This window comes from Eleutherodactylus coqui, chromosome 12, assembly GCF_035609145.1.
Source record: "Eleutherodactylus coqui strain aEleCoq1 chromosome 12, aEleCoq1.hap1, whole genome shotgun sequence".
Lineage (NCBI taxonomy): Eukaryota > Metazoa > Chordata > Amphibia > Anura > Eleutherodactylidae > Eleutherodactylus > Eleutherodactylus coqui.
The window spans coordinates 57654725-57674579 of record NC_089848.1 but is presented as its reverse complement, the minus strand read 5'-3'; the positions used below and the strand labels follow the sequence as shown (position 1 = coordinate 57674579).

Genomic DNA, 19855 nt, shown 5'->3' with positions numbered 1-19855 from the left:
CTGAACGATTACAACGTGCAACAAATTTTTAAAAAATTTTCATAGCGGAAAGTAATTGATACATTTCCGTAAAATGACGCTTGGATCTTGACTTCCTCCTGTTAAAAACATTATTTTCCCTCTGTAAGAACCGTCAGAAGTCGCCCCTCATATTCGGATTGTACTTCCCTTTATAACGGTCTTCAATGACTGAGATGTCTTGTATGCAGAATACGTAGTGAATAGAACCCATTGATTTCAATGGGATCGTGCGAAAAAATACGCAGCATGACCTTGTATTACACACTGCAGTAAGCCATTGAAGTGAATGGCCGGCACAAATACGCAGCGAGTACGCAAGAATCCTGCTTATTTGCGCACCATTTCAGTGAGCCTGTCTACGTTCTTTATTGCATGTGCAAATATGCAGTGTATTTGTGCACTTAGACATGCCAGAGCAGGCGAAAAACGTGGGCGTTTGCCATTTTTGGTCGTGCAAACACCTGTTGTATTTGCGCAATTGAAATGTGCTTACGTCCATGGGAATACACCCCAATACTGACACCTACAGAAGCCCCAGTAGCAATAGTGACCCCCCACAGTGGTGTCAATAGTAATAGATCCCTATAGTGGCCTCAGTAGTAAGTGTCCCCTATATTGGCCCGAGTAGTAATAGTGACAACCACAGTGGCCCAGTAGTAACAGTGTCACCTATATTGGCTGGACTTGTAACAGTGACCACCATAGTGGTCCTTGCCAGAGGCCAATAGCAAACCTCTCATTGGATCAGGAACAGGTAATCAGGCGTCATGAGGCACTGGTTTTATGGTAGAATGTATATGTGAATACAGAATTCTATCTTTCTGTTTCCTGGAGAAGCCTTTGGTGTTTGTCATCCAGAAATAACAGCCAATATGGTGGTCTCTTTGTTCTCGCCATACTATCGGAATGGCGAATGGCATTTTACTCTCGCCTTTCCGCCACTGTGTGAGATGTGTGTTACATGACACACAGTTGTGCGGTGCCACTTATCTTGGTCACCAAGCTTTATTCCAAAATACTTGTGATAGGCACACTTTACAAGGATGTTATTTTCCTCCGCTGTGTCTTTGTTGTGAACTGTCCACAGACATATCAGAAATTGTCCGGGTTGTTCAGACATCTGCGCCACTCAGCCATATTGTAAATTTAGAAAAGTAGCCCCAGTCTAACCAATGACCTGTAAAAAGACAGTTCACTAATTACAACTTACTGCTGGAAGATCCGCAGTGTTTCAGCCACGAGAAAACATACCCTATATATTACATAAACCTACCCTTAAAGTGTTCAGTCAGCGCGCAATGTGTAACAGCGATTGTGAAATAGGTGTGCAGTCACTTTTATTCTTTTTATTAAGCACGGTTAATGGCGAACCGACTGGATTAATTGTATAAGTAGATTTCCAAAAAATAAAGTACAGCGGCAATTGGATTACATTATTCTCCATAACTGGAAAACCTTACATGGCAGAATAAAATGGATATCCTATTTGAATTCAGCACACTAAAGTTACTATGTGCTGTCTATCTGCCTATCGGTTACAAAAAGTGTGTTGCACAGTGTAATCGTTCAGATTCTCGCTGGATCATGGGTACTCGAGCGATAATTGTTGAGTGCAAATGCTGCCAGCGACTTAACGCCAAATTACAATTCGGTCAGTTTTTGGAGGCACAGAAATCAAACGGCGATCGGCCTGTCTAAAAACAGGCAGTCCATCTATAAACAACTGCCCGTTTCCGGTGAATGAAGGTGGGCGAAAGAGATCTCTGGCCTGCTCTGCCTGCATACACTAAGGCCTCCCTCACACAGGGCGTTTGCAGAACGCAGCGTTTTTCAATGCTGCGTTTACTGCAGATTCCGCCCCGTTTCAGCAGCGCTGGCATACTTTGTGCCAGCATTTTGGCTGTGTTTTAAGCTCGGCTGAAAATGCAGCCAAGGATGCTGAAAAGAAAAAAAAGTAATACTCACCTAGCCGCTGCAGTCCGGGTCGCGGCCGCTGGTCTCTTACCGCTGATCCGGGCTTCCTCTGCATTCACAAGTCTATTGCTGTAGTCCAGGTTTGAGAACCCTGCCTCCGGCAATAGAGTGCTATGATTAGTTGTCGGCGCTTGCTCAATGCCCAATCACAGCCCTTCATTGACTGTCTCAGCCAATCAGAGCTTGCCGGTGCTGATTGGCTGAGACAGTCAATGAAGGGCTGTGATTGGACATCGAGCGCGCTGATAAATCACAGCACTCTATTGCCGGAGGCGTGGTTCTCAAACCTGGCCTACAGCAATAGACTTGTGAGTGCAGAAGAAGCCCGGATCAACGGCAGAGACCAGCGGCCGCGACCCGGACTGCAGCGGCTAGGTGAGTATTGCTTTTTTTTTTTTTCCCCCTACCTACCTGGGATTGTTTTTTGGGGTAGGGCTTCTATTGCAAGCCCTCACCCCGAAAATCGGCGAGCGGTTAACGCTGCCAAAAACGCGGCACCAAGTGTTGCCGCGTTTTCAGCAGTGCTAAAACCACTGCCCATTTATTTTAATGGGCGACACAGGGCTGAAAACGCCCCAAAATAAAACTTGCATCGCTGTCAAAGCGCAGCGTTGGGAGGCGCTGCGTTTTCAGCCCTGTGTGAGCAGCCCCATTGAAATGAATTGGAGTGTTGTACAGTGTTTAGCGCTGGGCTGAAAAGGTAGCGCTAAACGCTGTACAAAACGCCCTGTGTGAGGGAGGCCTAAGTGATCATCGCTCCTGTGTGACAGCAGAGGAGCCGTTATCGTTGACACGACTGGCGCTTAAGCTTCTGACAGCGGTACTATGTAAAAGGACGATTTTCTTGTATGTTTTGATGGTTTAAGATTAGTTTTTATTAGTAAGCTCATAGGTGTTTGAGTACTGCATGTATTTTATTGTTGTAATGGAGCCTGCAAATATACATATTATTAATCTGCTGTATCACTTTCAATCAGCTTATGGAAACTTCAGGTACGGACATGCTGAATGACGCAGATACTCGTGCACCAATCAGCCCTTTGCACTTAGCTGTAAGTTCCTAAAGCTTCATTTGCACTGCATTTAACCCCCCAAAATGACTTCAGTGTTCTAATAGATATCGGGCTCTTTAAGACTGTCTAGATGTTCCGGCCGTACTGAAAAATATAGGAAAAAAATTAAATACCAGAACCCATAAGCCATTTTACATGGATAGAGGTAGCCTGTACAAGGTTGTTCCTACTAAAGACGGGAGACGACGTTATAGATGTATAGAGAGAGATGCTTGATAGATTGCATGACAGATCGCAGTATAATCTAATACTATGGCATTACATCCTACTGCAGGAGCGATCAGACCATCACAAGTTCGTGTCCCCCTAGGGGGACTAAAAAAAGTTTAATTATTCAAAAACAAAAAAAAAACCACTTTTCCCATATTTATAATGAAAAGTAACATCCTTTCTGGAGCCGCGTGTACACCATAGAAACAACCTCCTCCTTCCCCAAGATGGCAGAATTTATATATTTTTTTTCATCATTTCACTCCACTTAATTTTTTTTTTTTTTTTAAGCTTTCTTAGTACATTTGGAAAATACAACTTGTTCTGCAAACGACTTCTCCTTCAGACAGCTGCATTGATGGATACTTAAGAGTTATGATTTTTTTTTTTTTTTAAAGTGGCAAGGAAAAACCATAAAAAGAAGGGAAAAACCGGGGCGGTCCTTAAGGGGTTAAAGATATAGTTGACATTAAAAAGGGCCTCGAAACAGCTTGAATTATTAGCAAAAGTAGAGAATCTGGTATCTTCCAAGAGCCATCAGATTGTCCATGAAATATGACCCACTTTAGAGTGTCCAGCGTGGCTTTATTGCTGCATCAGCAGGCATGGCTAAAAGCTTTTCCTTCTTTATGCATTGTATTCCAGGCTTACCACGGGCACCATCAGGCCCTAGAGGTTTTAGTGCAGTCTTTACTTGACCTCGATGTACGGAACAGCACTGGCAGGACACCTCTGGATCTAGCCGCTTTCAAAGGACACGTTGAATGTGTAGATGTTCTCATCAATCAAGGAGCATCAATCTTAGTTAAGGACTATGTTGTGAAGAGGACACCCATTCATTCAGCAGGTAGGGCGTCCCACACGGGGCACTGTCCTATTAAAATACGTTTAGAATAAGTAACATAACTGATGATGGAGTTTTTTTTATTCTCAAGATTACAATGCGTACGATATAACGCATCCGTTTTAGGATTCTAAGCACTTTCTTTCTTTTTTTTCCTTAGCCATTAATGGACATTCAGAGTGTTTGAGACTTCTCATAGGAAATGCTGACATTCAGACCGCAGTGGATATTCATGATGGAAATGGACAGTATGTACAAGCTTTAAGCGCATAAACTAAAAATCTATTAAGGATACAGTATGCTCAGGTGTGCCGCGTGCCTCTAGAATAGGGGCGTTGAAGTTTCTTTCACTTTCGAAGGCAAGAATAGCGTAACATGCAACGCAGTTCTTGCCATTAACATGCCGGAAACTTCAGCCGAACCCATTAGAAGTTTTAAAAGGGTTGTAGCAAAATTTAAAGTTATCCCCCATCCACAGGAGAAGAAATAACTGCGAGTGGTGTCCAACAGCTTGGAGTTCTTACGATCCCTATAGGATGGAGCGGTCACACGTGCGAGCAACTGCGACATTCTGAGTATGACCTCTCAGCAATCTCTGGCAGTGTCATTGAAGTAAATGGAGTGCCAACGCACTTGTGGCTGCAGCGTGATTTATACGGGGACAATTGGGGCCCCTGTTCTAGGGGTTAATTGGAGGTCCCGGCAGTCAAACTTGGATAGGGGATAACTTTTAGATTTTGTGACAACCCCTTCAATGAGTGATCGTCGGGAACCAATACTATCCATCTGAAATGATGTTGTACATATTAGCAGAGCCTTACCCCAAACAAGTAAACATCCAACTAGGAGAATCTTTTACGTACTGTATGATTTCATTTCATGAACAATATACCTAGTCTATTAGTTACGGCATAGAAATTTCTTTGAGTCGGTCCCCATCGGTCACACATCTAATCTCGGTCATATGCACAGATTGAAGGGTTAATTTAAAGGGAAATTGCTTGTTCAGAATCCGGAGTACCGGGAAGAAACCCACCACAAAAGATGGCAAACCCCTTGCAGATGTGGACCAGGGTTCAGACTCTCATAATGACTACTAAATCTCCAGACCGTCAGTAAAGTTGCTGATGCAGTTTTTGCATCTATAACGAAGGGCTGCCATATTGATAACCCGAGTCCGGACAGGACCTTAAAAACAAACTAAAATTAAAAATGCATTGGTTGGTAGAAGTCAGATTGTTTTGCAGATGCATCCTGTTTGCTGATCTGGTCTTCCTACATAAAGTCCGCTGTAAGTTAGCATATTTCCCCTAAAGTTTAATAGCCCCCGTGTAATCACAACCCTTTCATCTCCGGCACTTCATTTCTCACTTCCTTGACCCGACTGGCTGGAAGCTGCTTCCGTTCTCTGTTTAAGTGCATAATTGGATGTCGGCCATAAGGGGATAGCTCTGCTGACGGATGCATTTCCCTGCAAAGCTTTATCTGTTACTGATTTGTACCTTCTCTTGCTTAGGACTCCATTGATGCTCTCTGTACTGAACGGACATACAGAATGTGTTTATTCATTGCTGAACAAAGGAGCCAATGTGGATGCCAAAGATAAATGGGGAAGGACAGCGCTGCACCGTGGGGTATGCCTCTCCTGTCATAGATCTGTGTTTTATGGGTGTGCCTCTGCGGCATTACCAGAATGTGTACCATGTGCTGTAACACTACCGCTAGCTGCTGTATGTGTAATATATTGCTCTGCGCCGTCAGAATTGATAGAACATTCCTACCTAGAAGTAATATTGCTGCTTCATGATCTATTCTGACGCTGAGGAATCTTAATCCTCACTTATGAGAACGGATTTTCTTGTAAGTGGCAGGCGTACATGTACAGATGGAGCAGAGTTTAGCTTCACTCCGGTAACTTTCTGCCACAAGTTATCTTAACAAAAGCCATTGAAAAGCTATTGAAAAGGCAAACAGTGGCAAAAAAACATTTTCTTAACACATTGAACTTTGCTACCTCTGCGCTTAGTTTCCAGTAATTACTTTGGTTAGTAAAGCCTATTAATATTGCAACGTGTACCGTTTTCATGTTTTGCACTCTCTGTGCTGTGCAAATGGAACTAGTGATACAAGCTATCGATGTTGCCGCTCCTAGGATATAATGCATAGTTTTTCTTAAATATTATGTGTTCTGGATGTTCTATATATGTGCACTTTAGTTGAACATGGACTATTGTGTTCTGCCGTGGTTATTTGTCCGCTCTGTCTTCTAGGCGGTGACCGGACATGAGGAGTGCGTGGAAGCATTGCTGCAGCACAGCGCTAATTTCTTGTTACGGGACTGCAGAGGTCGCACGCCCATTCATCTGGCGGCAGCATGTGGTCATATAGGTGTTCTGGGGGCTCTCCTCCAGACTGCTGTATCTGTTGATGTGGTTCCAGCAATAGCAGACAATCACGGGTACACATCCCTTCACTGGGCCTGTTATAATGGTATGCTATATTCTTATGTTATATACGTGTACGCTCATGGAGATGTGAACTGTGACGGCCATGGGCAGCTCCCATGGGGATGAGACTACTAGCACATTTTGTAAAGCCATAAATGAAAACATTTTCAGTCTTAAGACAGTGTAACCCTGCGACGATTAAATAACCCCAGTAAAATCGCATGTTACCGTGACCTTCATCTATATACCAGGAGTCCAGCGTAACATAGCGAGGTTGTCCCAGTAACAGAACTTACAGAAGAGAAGAGTATCTGATCACTGAGGGGGCTCTCAGTCAGACCACCATAATGACGACAAGAATGGGGGGTCCTGGGGGTCCCTGAATGATTGGAAGCGGTGGTAAGAAGTGTGCACAACTACTCCATTTTAGTGGGACCGCTTTTCTGGACCTTTGATAGGGCTGCTTAAAAGACCCTGTCAGAACTGACGGCCACAATCGGCATTAAGGACTGTTTCACACTGCCAAGAAAATCGTGTGAGATTTGTGCGTTGCGAGACATACAAAACTTGCACGAATTGGAACCCCATTCTTTTGGGTCATGAACACACACATGATTTTTCATCTATTTTTTTTTTCCCACGGCGCGGAAAAGTTTTGCAGAATGTCCTATCTTTTGGAATGTTCCCTCGGAATGCATTGCCCAGCGTTTTCAAAGAGGCCTGCACAGAATCGCATGGTGTTCGGCGTGCACACAATTCCGATGTGAGGTTTACCCATTGAAAACAATGGGAAACGCTTCGTAATCCTCCGCCACTTCCCCAAGTGAAGCGCATTGGATTAAGACAAAACCGCCTCGAGTCCGTGGGGAAATTGCACATTGGCGAGCACTATATCAGTCCAGTTTCACGACCCGGTATCGTACTCGCCTGTGTGAAATTAGTATAACGCTTATCATGGCTCTTGCTGTAAGTTGCCAGCTGTAAAAGGCAGCTGACGCTCACAGCATATGTAGCCGGCTCTGCTCCCGAGTATACTCCATACACACACAGACACCCGGCATGCACCGCACATGTACGGCACATGTCGGACAGTGGTTAATCTCAAACTTTATACCTATTGCCAGTGATATAATTTGTCACATTTAAGGTTTTAACACTAAAAAAAGACAAATGGCCATTCAGTTCAGCCTGTTACCCTCCCAATGTTGATCCAGAAGAAGGCAAAAATAGTGAGTTAGATGGCGATTTTTCTCATTTAAGGTAAAAACTTCCTTCCTGACTCAGTCTGGCAATCGGAATAATCCCTGTATCAAACAACGCCTCTAAAGAAATCAGTGACTAGAGCATGTGGAGTCACTGTATGGCTCAAGAAAGGCATCCAGGCCCCTCTTAAACTATTATCAAATTCACCATCACCACGTCCTCAGGCAGAGAGTTCCAGTGTCTCACTGCTCTTACAGTAAAGAACCCCCCTCTGTGTTTGGTTTGCTTGTTCTGCCCCTTATGGATATACATTGTGTGTCATCTCCACCCCCTAAGAAAACAATTTTCAACTAGATTTTTAATTCAAGTGAACTGTCTGAATTGTTCTCAAATTCTCCCTCATTTCTCTTCTCAGGTCATGATGCATGTGTAGAGCTGCTGCTGGAACAAGAAGTATTTCAGAAAATGGAAGGAAATTCATTCAGTCCCCTGCATTGTGCAGTGTAAGAGAATCCACCCGTAGTAAGAACAGTACTAGTTGGCTGCACACATCAGTCCGTTTTTAACTATTTTTTTTCTCCTCTCTATTTAGCATAAATGACAATGAAGGTGCTGCAGAAATGTTAATAGACACATTAGGTACAAGCATTGTGAATGCAGTGGACTCCAAAGGAAGGTGTGTAGAGAAAAAAATATATTGTATACTTTTTGTAAAGACCGATACTGTAAAGGCCCATTTATACACAAAGGCAATCTTTCAAACAATTGAAAGATTGACAGCTTTAGTGATCATTTTGCACTTTATCAGCTTAATTTGCATGTAAAGGGCCCCCAGGAGCTTTTTGCAGAGCACAGCATGTGGTCTAAGCTCTGCACACAGCTCCATTGTTCTCACATGGGCTGTCAGCAGAATACAGTGTTCTCTCAGACTCCCATGGAGAACAGTGTGCGGTCCCCGTTATCTCCCTTTAGCTGAATGATGGATTTTAAGTGATGCCAGCGTTTACACGCAACGATTAAGGCTCATATCCCATTGTTTGAATGAATTCCGAGTGATGATCGTTGCGTGTCAATGGGCCTTTAGGGTTTATTCACACGTCGTGGTAAATTTGTGCTGCTGCTTTGTGGGTTTTTTTTAAAATTTTTTTAAGATCTCTACAAAAAACGTGACCTGCGAATAAACCTTTAAGGGTCCACATGTGGAATTCCAGCCTAAATGTGATTTATAGATGGTAAAGAAGGCATTAAATGTGTTATCCCAAAATTGAGTTTTATCACCTATTTATAGGATAAGTACTAAAAGTCCTCTGGGGGTTTCACTGCTGAGATCCTCACGGATCCCCCTCGGATAGGTGATGAAGGGCCATGTTGGCAGTGACCAATCTGTCTTGGTGACTGCGGCTTATTCTATAATATTCCTCTGCAGGACGCCTCTTCATGCTGCCGCCTTTACAGACCACGTTGAATGTCTGCAACTTTTGCTCAGCCATAACGCTCAAGTAAACGCTGTGGATTCTTCTGGAAAAACTCCACTAATGATGGCTGCTGAGAACGGGCAAACAAACGCAGTAGGTAAGCAATGCCTGCCATCAGACGGGTTACATATCTGGATGTCAAATATGCCTCTAAATCCACAAGCATTGTATTCGGTGGTCAATTATTTTTTAGCGGTTCCTACACCGTATGTTAAACATCGTCCCATAATGTACCTTCTGTGTTACCGCCACTTCAAGGTTCTCTATAGAACACAAGGGTTACCATTCAGACAACGTCTGTGACTTTAGATAGTCTGTGAAAGGGCCGCTGCACTTAATCCAACTAAACCCCCACCTGACTGACGAGGGAAAGAGTCCCCACATGTACTTTGTAGCAAAAATGTGTCTTCTCTTCCATATTGTTCATATTTAAAGATCTTTATTATTTAAAGATCTTTATTAAATGAGGCTAAGGCTGCACAGCCGCTTTTGGTCGCCTACGAGTAGGGACATTGAAAAACACATTGCATGCCGTGCGATGCCAGGTTTTCCATTGGAAGAATCGCTACTTCACAGAAATGATAGGAGACGTTATTGCCAGAAAAATCTGTCACATTAGTTTAAAGACGCTCGTTGGCGAACGGGATATCGCACGTGACCGTGTGGTGGTAGCCTAAGGCCTCAAATCCATGGGGAAATCAGGCCCGCCGCGGATTCTTCATGCAGAATCCCGCAGCGGGTCCCTCCTTTGCCGCGGACGTGAGGCTAAAAAGTAAGCATTACTTACCGGTCCTGATGCTGTGGATCTGTCCTCCATCGCGGCCGGATCTTCTTCTTTCTTCGGCTCGGCGGATGTGCTCGGCAGGAATTAAGTTGCGGATGTGCCGTGGTCCGGTCGACTTCCATAGGCTTTAATAGACCCGTACTAAAATGGAGCATGCTGCGGGTGTTTTCTCGCACACGCAATCTGCGCCTCAATGGAAAATGACATCCGCAGGTATTTAATTACCTGCGGGTGTCCAATGCATCACTATGGGGCGCGGATCACGAGTGCGGATGACCCACTGCAGATCTGTCCCCGTGGACATGAGGCCTAAGCCATGTTAGAATACTATACACAGTGCAACTGACAATTCCAACGCGTTTCTGGTGCAAAACGCGGTCTTATTTGTGAGTAAGGGTGTGTTCTGCGCCAGAAGCGCATTGGGATGTGGGTTGCGCTTTGTAATCTTTTAATGGCTGGTTAGGATATGCTACCACTGTTCCTACAACCTCTGGGATGCTCACTATTCTGAGAATGAGGGGAATGCAGCACTGATTTAGCACTGAGCCTTTCACGATTCGTGACGTCCTGGTCATCCATCGTGCATGGAGCTCGTGGGAATAGGGCTTGCCGTTCTGTGCGCAGTTAGGTGACTGGGACTCTTCGGTGCAAGGAAAACTTAGAAGGGTCCAGAGCGCTGAATTAGTGCTCTAAGCCTTCATTCTCAGGATGTGCCATCATTTCTGTCCATTATTGTAGCACCAACTCTCGTCAGTAGGTGTCACTAGACAGTATACATTTAGGCTTGGTTCAGTGGCACACTGCAGATCCAGTGACGGCTAATGTTCAACTTTTTAACAGTTATCAAGAAACTCTGTATAAAAATGGTGTCCCTAGTTTTCTTTCTTTCAATTAGATTAGGGGTTTAACCCGTTAAGGACTGGCCTTTTTTTTCATATTTTTTCCACCCCACTTTCTAAAAACCATAACTTTTATTTATCCATTGACGTCGCTGTCTGGGGGCTTGTTTTATGATAATTTAATCTCTTTTTTTCTCTATTTCAGAGGTGTTAGTTAGCAGCGCTAAAGCTGATCTAACTCTGCAAGATAACAATAAAAATACTGCACTACATTTGGCTTGCAGTAAGGTAGGTTGTAGTTGTGAAGAGCGTGCTCCCATTATGTAACAGACTATGTCGTTAAGTCACTGATTGCAATCTTTGAATTGCCTGAACACGCGCACGTGTTCGGCTGTGCTTGACAGCCCCACTAATTTGTAGGGTAGGTGGCTGTGCATGCACTGGCAACTCAAGGGTTAAGATTGGGTAATTGGGGCTCCTCTTGTTTTGTATATCTCTTGATTTTATAGCTTTTCTCATTATAGTCTATTTGCTTTTTGCTATAGAGAAACCATTCTCTTTTATTCCAATTACATGTGGCTAGTAGGAGCCTTATACTGGGTATATAAGTATTGGCACAGACCCCAAGATTTGAATTCGGGGCGCCTAAAATAGAGTATCCCGAAAAAAAAACTTGTAACTTCAGGTATTAATGTATTAAAATGTAATAATTACTAGAAATCTATCCTGGAAACTAGTGAACAGCGGCACAAATGCTGTTCTCCCAATGCATGCACCGTTGTCAAGTGGCAAGAACCTTTGCCGTTTTGTAGTAATGGGATAGTACAGTGCATTTTGTTTCCTCTTGTAGGGTCATGAAACTAGTGCCTTGTTAATACTAGAGCAAATTACTGACCGAAACCTCATCAATGCAACAAACGCAGCTTTGCAAACGTAAGTGAAATTCTTGCTATGGCTTGAGAACCTATTCCGTCAGTGCGGGCAACCAACATGACTCGTGCAGCGCTGACCTCAACACTTTTTACATGTCTAAGTCCTATTGGTATCACTTGCACGTCTTTTCCCCCACCCCACCCCCACCCCAGTCACATAAGTGAATCTGGAGATAAATCTGTATAAAATACACAATCTCTTGCAGACCTCTGCATGTAGCTGCTCGGAATGGGTTAACAGTTGTTGTCCAAGAACTTCTGGGGAAAGGAGCAAGTGTATTGGCAGTCGATGAAAATGGTATCTAATACAAAAGCACCACATTGTTTTTTTCTCTTACTTGCGCTCACACTCTTGTGCTTACCCCCTCTTTTTATGCTTGTCTCCCTCCCTCACACTCGCTGTGTCTTGCTTGCGCTTGACCTTTCGCGCTCACTTGCTGTGTCTGGCTTGCGCTCACTCTGTGTCTGGCTTGATCGTGTTCTGTGTCTTGCTCGTGCTTTGTGTGTATGTGTATATATATTAATGTTTGTATATAATGTATGTATTATATGATCTTTTCCCTTCCTTCCCACGTCTCCCGTGATACAGGCTACACACCAGCATTGGCATGTGCCCCGAATAAGGATGTGGCCGACTGTCTGGCCCTTATCTTGGCCACCATGATGCCGGTCTCATCATGCAGCACAATGCCATCCCTAACTTTAAATCACTACACCAATCCATCAAAAACTGTCACATTTGACTCTTTGCCTCTCACGAGAACCGAGCACAGTTCTTATTGCAGTTTCAACAATATCGGCAGGGAAGACGGATATCCGTACACAGAAGAAGACGAGCTCAATGACTCTGATTCCGAGACCTACTGAAGGGTCTTTACAACCAGCCCAGATTTTAAGTTCTTTTTTTTTTTCCAATCGTTCAACCTGAAATATAGTGTTTTCTTCCTGGTTCTGCCACAGCGGCCAGAAATTTAGAGGTTAAATTATCACAAAGTTTTTGTCTTTTTTTTTTTTTTTCTTCCTTTTTAAAAAAAAAAAAAATGATACACTGATTTGATGAATAACTTTTTGCAAATGTTTTAATCTGAACCCTTTTCGTTGGATAAGAATCCTTTCTACACCTGACTAAGTTGTCCTTCTACAGTTCGGGAACCTGTTGTGGGAGCGGAGGATCGGAGGACTTTCAGGCGGTCGTTGCTGTTTTATTTAAAGTTTTATTGTCTGTGTGGAGAGAATCTTTTATAATGCGGGGCGGAGCGGTGCGGTCAGCAGACTCCCTACTATTATTGTTGTACAGGAAACACTATAATAAACATTGTATAAAACAAAACCAATTTTGATGGCAATAAATTAATTTGGTACATCTGGCATCGTGTGGACATCAGTTTGCCAAAAGGACCAAATAACTTTTTTTTGTTTTTTTCTCTTTTTTTTTTGTTAATTTCTACAAATGGTTTTTGGATGTAAAATGACTGGAATCCGTTAATCTAGAACTGTGCATCTAATCTTTATTTTCTAGGTCTTGTTTCTTTCTGTTCATGCCGAGAAAATGTCCAGAATAGGATTTATTTTATTTTTTAACTTTTTTTTTTTTTTTTGTTTCCCCTTGTTTTTGCATAGCAAGAGCTGAACGGGATGATTTCTTCGATCGTTTCCTTGTTGTTCACTGTTTTTGAATTTGGATAATGTTGTCTGGGGAATCAATAATTGTTGTGTTTTTGTTTTTTTTCTGATTATGGCTTTTAAGTGGCACTCGTGGTATGTTCCCATGTATGAACACATGCGGCAGGATTCCTCATGTTCATTTGGTCTTAAGTTAAAATAAAATCTGAAAAAAAAATAATAAAAGATGAGTTGACTACTTAGAACGGGCATATAACGTTGGTCAGACGAGCGGGCTTTGGTTTTATCGTAATGTGAAGTTAGTTTTGAAGGCTAATAACCACTTGTTTTCTTGTTAATGACTGATTAGATGCCTCAGTTGGTCTTTATGGTCCATGTTCAGCATCTATCAATGCTCTTTTTTTTTTTTTTCGTTAATACTTTTTAGAAATAGTTTTTGTTTTTTAGATTTAGTTATACTTTTTACACTGTTAAATGTTGCATTGAAGGCAGTTGTGTGTAAGGGACAATTATACGAAGTCATGGCCTCCTCCCAAGGTCTACCGGACCAAACACTAGGACTCTGATTCGGTTCGTTTGAACTGTTGCTGGTCTGGGTCTTGCCCATTTACGTCCGGAATCTTTAGCCCAAGTTAGTGGTGGATCCAGCAGGAAGGAGAGCAGTACTGCATGGCTATTTTCATGTGGGGCGGATTGGCTGCGGAATTTCTGCAGGGCAGTTGGAAAACCGTTCTGAAATCCGCAAATCTGCTTGTTGCAGATTTCGTGCCGTTTTTCTTTGCAAATGGTGCTTTTTTTCTCATGAAGATTTTAGTGCAAATTTGATTTCCGTTCGTTTACTCAACAAAGTCATTGGACGACTGATGCAAATTAACATGTGGATCCACACTTAAACTAGCAATGCAACCAACCCTTGCAAAAACATTTGGAGATTTGGCTTTTATATGAACTCTTTGTTAAATTCTGCTGCAGAAAAGTCAATTATACGCTGTTTTTCCACAACATTAAAATCCACTCCACAAGCACAATTACTCAGCAGATATTTTACGTGTAGGCGAAAAATCACTATAACTCAATTTATCTGGGATTTCAAAACGTTGTGGATCGTACGCTGGGAATTTTGCAGCGGACTCTCGCGGCGTATCCGTTCCCGGGTAAAGATGGCCTAGAAGTCCTTCCGATATATTTCCCATTCCTTTTTGAATCAGTTCCTCAAAAACCTGTATGTGTGATTCCAATCTTATAGGAGCAATAACGTGATCCCATTACATCTGCGAGAAAATCTGGCTTTAAGCTTGGTGTCCTTTGTAGATTCGGCGCACTCCCTCACTTGGTGCGTTCTGTCCACAACATGACTCCAATCCGCAAGAGAATTTTTCCATCGTTAGTGAATGGGGCTTATAGCCTACTCACTGACATTGTGCAGTACATGGATGCAGAAGCTTGGTATGAAAAGGTGTGTGAAACTAGCCTAAGGGCTTGTTCACACTAGTGTTACATCTCAGGGATTTTCGGGTCTCTGTTATGTTTTTGGAAAAGTTTGGGGTTTTTTTCCCATTTTTTTAAAATTTGGTTTGGAAATACATTTTCAGTTCCAGTTTTTGCTTTCGTTTAGTTCGGTTTACGTTTTCTAAATGGAACAAGTAGCGCTGCAGACTGCAATTTAGGCCACGCTCTTTTTTTTTTTTCTTTGGTGTGTGTGAAGGCACACCCCTTTGTAGGACACAGCGACAAAAAGACCCAAAACAGTCTAAAACACATAGTAAATGTGGCACAAAGCATGTTTCGCAGTCTTCTGGGCACTTTGCTCCAGAAATCTCAAATTTTCAAGTTTTATTTCTGTTTTCATTCCATTTTTTCTGATCCGGGAAATAGAACCAGTCCGCATGTAAGAACGGCAGATTTTGGTGCAAATTTGTCTGCGGGAGACTTTTCCACTCGTTTGAAAGAACCCTAAAGCCGGCTTCACGCGCGCTAAAGCACAATTGTGCACGCCTTAGCGCAACTACATACTAAATGAGGCATTTCTTGCACGTATTAGCATATTTTAATGTACATTTTCTGCCCACATGGCATGTTCATGCGTGCACGCCAAACGCAAGCACCAATTACCATGGCTGAATAGTTCCAGATGTGTTCTCTTTCCAGCAGAATTACGCAAAGTTTCACGCATCTCTTTGCGTATCGCGCACGCACTTACGCACCCCCTATTGTCTTCTATGGAAACCTTTGGTGCGCAAATACAAAAAACATAGAACATGCCTTATTTTTTAGGCACGAACAAAATACGGAAATGTGAATGATTCCATTGAAATCAATTCATTGCGTATTGCACATACAAATACGCCCGTGTGAAGCCGGACTAAGGGGGCATTTATATGTTATTGCCAAATCGTGGTGGAGTTTTTTTTGTTTTTTTTTTGTTACGAAATCGCTTTAAAATATTGTGCTTTTTGTGAATTTGTGGCGAAACTGCAGCATTTTCCCATGATTTTGTGGTAACGGTGGCATGAAGAAAAACAGATTTTGAACACATGTGAATGCAATCTTAGGATATAGTCATGTGGCGTATTTGTTCTAGAAATGTTAACGACTGTCCTAATCATCGGACAGTCTAATGTTCATGCGGCGAAATACCACAGTGCTCAGATAAATGGATCTTCAGATACACAGAAACTTCTGCAACAAATCTGCTGGGTATGAATATACCCTATGGGTGCCTTTACACATGGCGGGAGCGCTGCAGATTATCTGCAGTAGAAAGTCCTGCTGCAAAATCCACAGCATTTCTGCTTCAAAGAACGTGTCAAAATCGGCACACCGCCAGTCCCAGCAGCGCAGCACGGACTGTCACCCTGCACAGGAGACTGAGTGCTGCTACCACTGGTCACATGATGCCATTCTTGCATCTCCTGACCAGCAGCGGCGGCGCTGCTCAGCCATGTGCTTTTGGGGACTAGCAACGCGCAGCATTCCTAGGTGAGACGGAGCGTTGAAGGCTGAAATTGGCTGTGCAAATGCTGCAGATTTTGCATTGAAATTTCCACTTTGGGGAATTTGCAGCATTTCGGCCACATGTGAACATACCACAATAGTAGCTTTTAAGGGCTGTTTAATAAGCACAATTATTTACATTTAGTAGAACACTTAACGTATACTACAATCTGAAGGCAGTCTGTCCTGACTACTGGTTTAGACTATACCAAACTATGACATTAGTTGGGAGCTTCATGGTATCCAGAGAAAGATGTCCTATTTGGTTTACAGCTGAGTAACAGCCCTGTACACAAACTGCTCGAATTACGACACAAGCCATCATGGTGGACTGATGTTTTCTAGACCACTAGATTTCTAATTGCTGCTAATTTAGAAAATATCTTCTCTCATTCATGTTCTAAGAACTTGAAGGCGTTGTCACCAGGTTCATAAAGCTTGACTTGGAGCTGATTCCCGGAGGCGGACTGTGCCCAACCTCTTCTGGCCCGCATCCTGCAGATAGGCAGCCCTCTCTCCCTTTGTGTCTAGGGAGAGAGCGGTCACTCTGCATGCATCGGGCGGGGAGAGGCCAACAAGGCCCACTTCCGTGACTCAGAACTCAAAATTCATGAACCCAGTGACACAATCCCTTTAAGGTCAAATTGTGTACACAAGTCTGGACTATTGGTCTTGACTATTGTCAAGCCAATTTCATTTGCAGGATTGTTGAAGGCTCCAGTGGTCTCCCACCCCCTGCCACAATTAGACAGATTTTTATGCTAGAAAATTCTTATTTCCCAAAATCACACTTGAGTGTACTGTATAGGGGTGTTGGATTTGGGGAGCAGGTCTGTCAAGGTCACAATTATTGAATGACAAAGCAGAACAGGATCAAAACAAATTGGAATTTTAGTACTTGACCCAGCAGAGAAATAATTTTATTAGGAGATGCTAGTAAACGGCAGCTCTCCAGTGTGAGGAACCTGGCAAATCAGCATATCTATGGTACATTTGTTCTGGTGAAGGATCCTGTTGAGCCCGCTCACCAGGCTCATGCTGTGCCCATACCCACGCGAGGCTCATGCTGTGCCCGTACCCAGGCCAGGCTTGTACACTGAACCCATGTGTATTCTGAAACTCTGCGATGTTTCTGTATAAACATACCTTGACACTTGGGTCGGAACACCGTTCCAAGTCTTGGAGTCATGCCCCGATCATCTAGAGTGGCGGTTACTTTCTCTGCTTTTGTATAAGAAGAGGGCTGTCACTCTGATGATCTAGGCAGGAGAGGCTGGCGCAGAAATCATGGGGCATATTTAGAGAGGAGTAATCCGCTCGGTTTCAGTTCACCTAAAATATGATTTAAGTAGAATTTTAGCAGCCTACCTCTTAAACCTCCTTAGTAGTTACTTAACCAGTTACATAACTGAACCCATAGTCATTCCCTTACTTGCACATACATGGAGCTAACTGCAACGTTGCCTTTTATTTTTTTCATTCAGAAGTTATATATACTCATTGACAAAAAAAAAAAAGTGCACCGACACAATGGACATACCCGCCCTTGTTCATGCTGCATGTGGTTTACGCAATGTGACCCTTTGGACAGTTTCATCTTAATTCGGCATTGATTACCAACAATTGATAAATTCTTGGACACATGTAGAATTTCAAAATTTTAGGCCACTTTTTTTTTTTTTTTAATGACTTTGTAAATTTGAGATGTTTTGCTGGTGGAATGAAACTGGGGGTGGAGGGTGGGCAGTGGAAGCAGTCGACTTCAAAAATGGTTATTTTATTTATTGTGTATTTATTTGTATTCGAAACAGAAAATGGAAAAAAAATGATCGAACTTAAAAAAAACAAAACCTGTAAATACGCAAAGCTTTGGGTTTTGCGGTCTGTTGCAAAATTTAAAATTTGAAAACCATTTATTACCTTCTAATTGAAACCCTTTTACAGAAAGTGTATTTAATGCCTTTTTGAACTAATTGCGTTTTTTTTTAGTTTTTCAGTTTATCCTAAAAGTTTTATTCCAGGCCAATCATAAACATACAAACTTTGTTTCCCTTTTTTTTTTCTTTTTCTGTAATGTGAAACTGGAAAACTTTTACATTGTAATTAATGATCTGCTGGTTTTATGAACAGAATGTGACAGTATTTTGATCTATTTGAACATTTTGTGAAGGTTTTTTCTTTCTTTTTTTTTTTTTTTCTTAAAGACAATATCGGCATGTACATAGAAATAGTGACTGCTTGGATACTGTATTTACCTGCACTCTTTCAGTACATTTGAAATTCCTGTATATTTTATGGAGTATAATAAAATGTGAGTTATGTTTAATTAAGGTTTGATTCCCTGGTGATTATATTTTATAGAAAGGTGTTTTTTGGGTGTGTTTTTTTTTTTTTTTTTTTTTTTTTTGTAAATCTACAGAAAGTGGGAGTAATTAGTAACTTATGTGCGCCTCCCTTTTTCATCACTTGTGCATTCTTTACTCTTTCACTTTAGCTACAGTATGATTTAGTAGAATTTTGGCATTCTACTTTCAACCTCTTTGGTTGGTACTTCACCAAAATAATAAAATTACACTTGATCCATAGTCATGCCCTTATTTGGACCACAACGTCACCATTTTTTTTCCCCGCTTGCAGTCAGATGTTATATAGATCTTGGTGAATTTTCTTTGTCAACGATAGAAATGTCGGATTGCTCCAAAGCTCAGCATGAAGTTATGTCGGAGGCAGATATGGAAATGATTACAGTTGGGTTCTTACTAGACACGGGCTCTTGCCACCAGAAACCGTGAGGGGCTTCCTCCATTGCCCTATAAAAAGGCTACTTTTCTGTAGTGTATATCTTGTTGAGAGATCGTCGACTGCTATACATGCTGCGACACTCAGACATTTTGGCCAATTAATAGACTTTGAGAAGGCACGCATCATTGGAATGATAGAAGCTGGATGGGCGTTTCAACAAATTAGCCGCCTCCTAGGCCATTCTGACCAAGCTGTTAGGAGTTGTTTCGACTAGTTGGTTATGTGAGGGCACGCACATACTGCAAACAGACTCCGAACGCCCAAGACAGACCACCAGTAGAGAGGATTGTTTGATCTGCCAACAAGCAAGAGCAGATAAAGTAGTTTCGTTATCCACCATCCAGGCACAGGTGGCACCTTCATTACAGTCCCCTGTCTCTGCCTGGACTGTTTTCAGGCGCTTAGCAGAAGGAAATTTGGTATCACTATCTTCATTACCTATCCTGCAATTAACATCTCGACCCCATTGCCTTCGTTTGCAGTGGTGGTGTGAACAAGAAACCTGGACTGCTACAAACTGGAACTGTATTATATTTAGCGACAATTCCAAGTTCTGCTTGGTAGACGACGGTTGTGTTTAGAGTATGGAGGCCCCTTGGTGAGTGCTTCAAATCCTGCCCTTGCTGCGGAGCAA

The 19855-nt window shown here is 42.5% G+C and overlaps 1 protein-coding gene across 3 annotated transcripts in view; it reads left to right on the top strand.

Annotated features, from left to right (window-relative positions):
- The window catches only part of ANKRD28 (ankyrin repeat domain 28), a 121347-nt gene extending 102597 nt beyond the window's left edge, over nucleotides 1-18750 (top strand). For 2 of the 3 annotated variants that reach the window (XM_066584843.1, XM_066584841.1), the window contains exons 17-28: nucleotides 2973-3047; nucleotides 3924-4125; nucleotides 4283-4370; nucleotides 5639-5756; nucleotides 6393-6612; nucleotides 8188-8275; nucleotides 8365-8448; nucleotides 9199-9344; nucleotides 11076-11158; nucleotides 11721-11803; nucleotides 12009-12100; nucleotides 12392-18750. In XM_066584843.1, the coding sequence (XP_066440940.1) occupies nucleotides 2973-3047; nucleotides 3924-4125; nucleotides 4283-4370; nucleotides 5639-5756; nucleotides 6393-6612; nucleotides 8188-8275; nucleotides 8365-8448; nucleotides 9199-9344; nucleotides 11076-11158; nucleotides 11721-11803; nucleotides 12009-12100; nucleotides 12392-12669 (1557 nt within the window). In that variant the 3' untranslated portion in view covers nucleotides 12670-18750. The remainder of the gene's footprint in view (nucleotides 1-2972; nucleotides 3048-3923; nucleotides 4126-4282; nucleotides 4371-5638; nucleotides 5757-6392; nucleotides 6613-8187; nucleotides 8276-8364; nucleotides 8449-9198; nucleotides 9345-11075; nucleotides 11159-11720; nucleotides 11804-12008; nucleotides 12101-12391) is intronic. The other variant, XM_066584844.1, reaches the window with a different exon arrangement.
- The last annotated feature ends 1105 nt before the right edge of the window (nucleotides 18751-19855 follow it).